We start from the raw sequence: 6,464 nt of genomic DNA on the forward strand, positions 1-6,464 counted from the left end.
GTGCATGATCCGTTACAGAGAATATGGCATTCACGCCCACCGTTATACATTCATCAATGGCCTTCATAATTATCATTAAAGAAGAGCTTGATCCTAGGACCTTATTCCCTAAGTGTAACTATAAATAGTGAGTTTTATCATCATTGCAAGGACACGAATTTTCTGACAAGCATATACTATACTTCATCAGAAGCTCAAATAACATTTTACTTTCTTGCTTACTTGCACTATTCTTATTGCTCCCGGTAGTTCTGCGCCCGAAACTAAGATATCTGTCGTTTATCTCAATTTTAAGGGTAAGTCTTTATATTTTTGTCTAATTCATCTGTTATTTTTAGATCAAATAAATTCACTTGTCTATAAACCACGTATAAATTCAATTATACTGTTTTACGGGTAAACACTACTAATAAATACATTAAATGATTTTATTAGGCAAAATGCTTTTTATTAAGAAAGTCTATATGAAATACTTTCTCCTGAACAAATGCATTAAAAATCCAATTTCCAGGTCGATTGCTAGAGAGTATAAATCTTTTCATGCATCATCTCGGTGTAGAATTTTTCCCACAAAAGATTCTCATTCAGATTTTAAGATTCTCTTTGGCTGGCAAGTTTTTATCAACCTTTTTAAAGAATTCAGCTCCAATTTTACTCATACGATTTGTCGCTTGGCAGTTAATCGAATGGGTCTTTATTTTTTTCAATTCATTAATTTAAATTTCTTGTAGTATAAGGATCATCGCATCGGTCAAAAAATAAGAAAGGAAAAAAATTGGGTAGCACACTTGTTATGACGTGGAGGTCCCAATGATGTGGAGCACTCTTCTGATGACGCGCAGCACCCAATAGCCTATTTCCACGTCAGCAACAAAACGCAACTGGCCAATCCGAGTCACCATCTTTGTCTCCACTTCCTATCACCTTTCCTTATGTGCAACAGGTTCCACCATTAACCAGTCAAACTTCACCCCCCCCCCCCCATATAAATATTGTACCTCATTCCACCACTGAACCTCAGAAAAAAGAGATCGAACAAATTCGAACGCCTGAAGCTGAGTGGTTTTGATCATCAAATAGGAAGAAGCAATGTTTGTGTTGGATTGGTTCTACGGAGTGTTAGCATCATTAGGTTTGTGGCAGAAGGATGCGAAGATATTGTTTTTAGGACTTGATAATGCTGGCAAAACCACTTTGCTTCATATGTTGAAAGATGAGGTCCTTTTTCTCTTTCTCTTTTTTTATTTTTTGGTTTTCCCCTCTTCTTTTTATCATTTATATTCATGGAAGAATAGCTAAAACACAACAAATAGAATTAAATGACTATATAGGCAATACGAACTAGTTGCATACGCTTATTTGTTACATAATGTATTTCTGCTTAGAGAATTGTAACCTATCAGAATTTATGGAATTAATTTTCTATTTTTAGAGAACCTCTAGAATCAAATGGGTCTTTATAGATGGAAACATCTCTACTTTTATTCGTCTTAAATGTTGAACTATTTACTAAATACAGAAGATTCATGTGGCCCGAGGGCTTAGTTCAAATGGCAAATGTTGAGGGACTTGTGAGGTTAAAGTTTCGGGCCCTGCCCATGCAAACTAGCTTGGTATTTAAGTGGAGGAGGGTAAGGGGCAAACTAGCTTGGTATTTCGAGCCCTGCCCATTATCCCCGAGTTTCAAAGGCTGCAGTCCATCCCAAGGTTGGCCCCATAATTCCTCGGTCATCCAAAAAAAGAAAGGACTACCTAGGCGAAGTATTATTGATATGTTTGTTCACATGCGGAGCTAATTTTCAGTGATATGCTTAAAGTACATGGTTTTTGTATATAGAGATAATAAAAGTATTTTATATTTAGGAGGTTATTGAAACCAGTTCAAATGTTTTATGGGTATTACTATTGTGCTTAACATTGATGCAGAGATTGGTGCAGCATCAACCTACGCAATACCCAACATCAGAGGAGTTGAGTATAGGTAAAATTAAGTTCAAGGCTTTTGATTTAGGAGGACACCAAATTGCTAGAAGAGTCTGGAGAGACTACTATGCCAAGGTGAATAATTTACATTGTTAGAGCAGCAGTTTACTCATTTATAATTGGGTTATTTGCAACTTATTTTGTTTACTTACCTTTAAATGTTGAGTATGGGCTAAAGCTTTTATATTTATCAGCTATTCGATTTAAAATTTGCTCGAGCCTGTATATTTCAATAATTTCAGCAGTTCTTTATAAGTTGAAATGAAATTTGAGTTTGATTTCTAATAACCTAATTCGCCTAATCAACCAGAAATGGCATGTATTGCCAAAGTGGGGGGGGGGGAGGAATTGGACTGGGTCATTTTCGGATATGCACTAGTGCACTTCTTTTGGCATTGCTATGTGCTTCATTTAGGGATGAGAGCACTCTTTCACAGCTTGAGTAGTGAAGAACAAGGAATAGAGATACTCGTTGTTGGTTATAACTAAATGGTTATCATCTATTTATTGTGTTTCCTTTGGTCAAACACGTTCCTATTGCTGAAGTATCACTTTAAGGTAGAACAAATATAACAATGCTTTTGAAGGTTGTATGGTACCAGTTGTCTGGTATCAGTAGGACACTTAGTAATGCATATTAAAAATGCTGTTCTTTGTTTGGTAAACATGGATAAGCTGTATAATCTATGCATGAAATGGGAAGAAGCATATCTTAAACGTTGGAAGTATTATGATGAAATAATTGCCAATTTGAATTATGATAATGTCACAAAAGGACTTTGCATGTGAACTTTGAAGATAGAAGTCATCAGGAACATGAAAGATTTGGGTTTAGCCTAGATTCTTTTGTGTGGTGGAGAATTTTTAAGAACTTGCATTGTCAACTCATATGTAAAAATGAGATTTTTATCATGCAGTTTTATGGAACATTATGTCCCTGAGGCTTTAAATATTCCTCAGCAACTAATGCTCTCATACTCAAGTTTATGTTGACTCGTGTGTTGAATGTGTGTATAGCTACCCTCGTGTTCTAAATATATGGCATGCTATTGACAAGGTGGGTTGCTCTGATGGTAAGCACCCTCCGCTTCCAACCAAGAGGTTGGGAGTTCGAGTCACCCCAAGAGCAAGGTGGGGAGTTCTTGGAGGGAAGGATGCCGAGGGTCTATTGCAAACAGCCTCTCTACCCCACCCCAGGGTAGGGGTAAGGTCTGCGTACACATTACCCTCCCCAGACCCCATTAGTGGGATTATACTGGGTTGTTGTTGTTGTTGCTATTGAAAATTTTGTGTCATTCTCTAGTTGCTTAGGACATCAATCATTTTGGGCTTATGGTGGATCGGTCAAGTTATATGTGACATTTTGGCTTTAATAAGGGTCAAGTCTGTGCATCATTAGCTTCAAGGGTTTTAGTAGGTCAGTATTGACATGGATATTTGCAAGTCTGTTGTAATAGTTTCATCTAGGCTTTCCATACTCTACTACTGCTTGACAATCACGTTTTTCCATTTGTAGGTGGACACTGTTGTTTACCTTGTTGATGCTTATGACCGAGAGAGGTTTCCTGAGTCAAAGAAGGAATTAGATGGGCTTCTCTCAGATGAATCATTGGCAAATGTTCCATTTCTCATTCTGGGAAACAAGATTGATATACCATATGCTGCTTCAGAAGACGAGCTGCGTTATCACTTGGGCCTAACTGGTGTGACCACTGGCAAGGGTAACGTCAACCTCGCTGGTACAAATGTCCGTCCGATCGAAGTGTTTATGTGCAGCATTGTCCGTAAGATGGGATATGGTGAGGGCTTCAAGTGGATGTCGCAATACATCAAGTAGGAGAGTTTACCACAAAGTACTTCTTGGCAAATTTCATCTTTGTGATTCCAACCCATTGGTGGGGAAGGGGGGCAAGAACAAAGAGAATTATTTCCAATCAAGAAGGTATATCTTGGACTTGTGACAGAGGACGTATGTCGGGTTGTACTGGATAGAAAAACTAGCTTTTTAGTATCTTCTTTCTAGTTATAGGTTATCTTCAGTCTTTCCGTGTCTTTGTAGATCTAATCTGTCTGTATATAATGCGCTTAGCAGAAGGGAAAAAGAGATATACAGAACAGTGTGTTCTTAGAGTGACTGGTAGAAACTATGTATGAGGAAAGCACAATAACTAAAGCAGGTAATCCTATCAATCTAGCTATTTCAATGTTCTCATCCTGCCATTTTTGGCTCGTTTCTTGGGTAAAGTCAGGCGTTGTCAGCACCTCTTGAGGGGTAAATATTTTACTTTTATTATTTATACAGTAAAGGTTCTTAATTTCCCTTAAATACCTTGCCAAATGCAAGAGATGGCTAACCCTGCTTTTATGAAATTAAAATTAGGTTATTTATAGAACTTCAACGCATGCAGGCTTGTTTATATCTAATCTAAAGCTCCTAATGCCTTCTATAAATTGCCAATGTGAATGAATAACTACTTTTAGGTGAACATCACTTTGCTTTGCGTGTCCATCGTTGGTTGCGCTTGTAACCTCTAGGTGAACATCACTTTGCTTTTCTGATACTTAGCGCCACTGAAAAGTTAAGACCTTCAAAGGTTTAAAATTCCTATTAGTGATTTATTATGAATCATGAGCTTAAAAAAGTTAGTTGGGATTAATTTGGCTTTTATTGGTGCGCACACTTTAAAATATCTTGGATTTAATTCATCTCATTTCGAACCGGGACTTTTACCTTCCTATACACTATTTGAAACCTTATTACCCTCCTTATTCAAGTTTCAATTTAATTACATAAGCATATTTACCAATTCTATACATTTTAGGAATTAAATGGGATATCAATTAACTCATATAATCTCGCTAACGTACATAACCCACTCCCCCCACATTTCTCTGTCCATACCCCCTACGATTCTAATACCCTTTCCCTCCATTAACGCTCTCTTCCATTTTGTTCAAAAATCTTTTATAATATCTCTCTCAAACTTTCTGGTTTCTCTCTCAAAACCCTACGAAATCAGTATCAGTTTCAAATTTTCCTTCCCTTATAATGAAGAAGAAAGGATTTCTGAAGAATAGTCCTAAAAAAGCTAATATTTGTGATATTCCTACTTTTAATTTGGGTGTTTTCTCACAGGATTCACCCAACAAAATAGTGAAATCGAGACATGCAAAATCAGAGACAAAGCCCAAGCTTTCCCCTCGTGAAGCTAGGGCAGAAGCGCGAACAAAATTCAAGCATGACAGGGATGATGGTGAAGTTTCGGCATCTGCTAAATCAGTAAAGCGAAAGGGCAAAGAAATTGCTTGTGATGATGATTTCGTCGAAGAAGTTATCCCGAAACCTGCAAAAAAATCAAAGTTTCTCCAACAGTCAAACCTTAAAAAAGAAGGAAGGTTCAAAAATCTCCTAAAAACATACCCCAACAGTCATTAGAGAAGGTAAAATTGTAGTACTTACAATTTTTGCTCTTTTTTTTAGTTACAAAACCTATTTTCATTCTCATGACTGTACCTATTTTTTGTTTTTCTATATTTATAGAAATTTTGTCTACATTGTGCATATTTGTTGTTGGTTATCAACCTTTCTACATTTTTCTGAAAATTGTAGATTTGTCGTACATTATTTGAAATAATTTTGTTAGGAAATGTACTAAATTATTTAGTCGGTTTTATTGGTTATTTTTTGCTCTATTTGTAGATGTTAGTTTTATTTTCTGTAAACAAATTGTATATGTTATGTCTAGTTGTTAGTTTCTACTTTCTTACTCTAAACATAAATTTGTCCGTACATTTGTAGCTTCAATGTAGTTCAGTTGTTATATATGTTTACTAATTTTATAACTTATTTGTATGTAATGTATTAATGTCTTTATGGATGTAGCTAAAGTGTAGTAGAATTATTATTATTTTATTTTTTAGTTTTTAAACATGTTTTATTAACTTATTGTTTCTTTTGGTGCAGAATCGGACATTTTTTGCACAACATGATTTTGATTATGGCATCACTAGGTTCCAGACATTATCCGACCATGTTGTTCCTGTCCAAATCAAGGTGTTATTGTCTGAAAATGGTTATAGTTATTTAAGAAGACATGTTTTGGGCACTTTCTTTGCATGCCCAAAATATGTGTCCAAAATCAGGCAATTCACCTTCTCATAAAGTATGAATTGAACGCATCCGGTTATCATTTTTTTACAGCAGAGATAAAGGGTGAGAGGCTGAACTTTGGGTTGAGGGAGTTTGCCCTTATCACTGGCCTTAGATGTTTTACAGAACTAACGGACTTTGTTACACAACTAAGTATAACAGTAAAACAATGAGGAGCTATTTTCCGAACAAGAAAAAAGTTGAGAAGTCGTACTTGAAACAAATTGTAACCAGCCGTAGTTGGGTGAATGATGAGGATGCAGTCAAGCTGTGTATTCTCTATCTGATAGAATTCTTCCTCTATCCTTCAGAGAAAGATAATGGCTTGATA

At 36.1% G+C, this 6,464-nt stretch overlaps 1 protein-coding gene across 1 annotated transcript; it reads left to right on the forward strand.

The window, feature by feature from the left end:
* Positions 1–950: 950 nt before the first annotated feature.
* LOC107818801 (GTP-binding protein SAR2) lies at positions 951–4,309 on the forward strand. Its single transcript, XM_016644850.2, has 3 exons — positions 951–1,218; positions 1,927–2,058; positions 3,500–4,309. Exons 1-3 carry the CDS (start codon positions 1,090–1,092, stop codon positions 3,818–3,820), a joined length of 582 nt encoding a protein of 193 aa, XP_016500336.1. The 5' UTR covers positions 951–1,089; the 3' UTR covers positions 3,821–4,309.
* Positions 4,310–6,464: the final 2,155 nt, after the last annotated feature.

Source organism: Nicotiana tabacum, chromosome 14, assembly GCF_000715075.1.
Source record: "Nicotiana tabacum cultivar K326 chromosome 14, ASM71507v2, whole genome shotgun sequence".
Lineage (NCBI taxonomy): Eukaryota > Viridiplantae > Streptophyta > Magnoliopsida > Solanales > Solanaceae > Nicotiana > Nicotiana tabacum.

Bases quoted from the DNA above. Each gene is read 5' to 3' on its own strand.
- LOC107818801 (XM_016644850.2), top strand. From the start codon at position 1,090: ATGTTTGTGTTGGATTGGTTCTACGGAGTGTTAGCATCATTAGGTTTG. The intron at 1,219-1,926 runs GTCCTTTTTCTC...ACATTGATGCAG, and splicing joins TTCATATGTTGAAAGATGAG to AGATTGGTGCAGCATCAACC. The intron at 2,059-3,499 runs GTGAATAATTTA...TTCCATTTGTAG, and splicing joins GGAGAGACTACTATGCCAAG to GTGGACACTGTTGTTTACCT.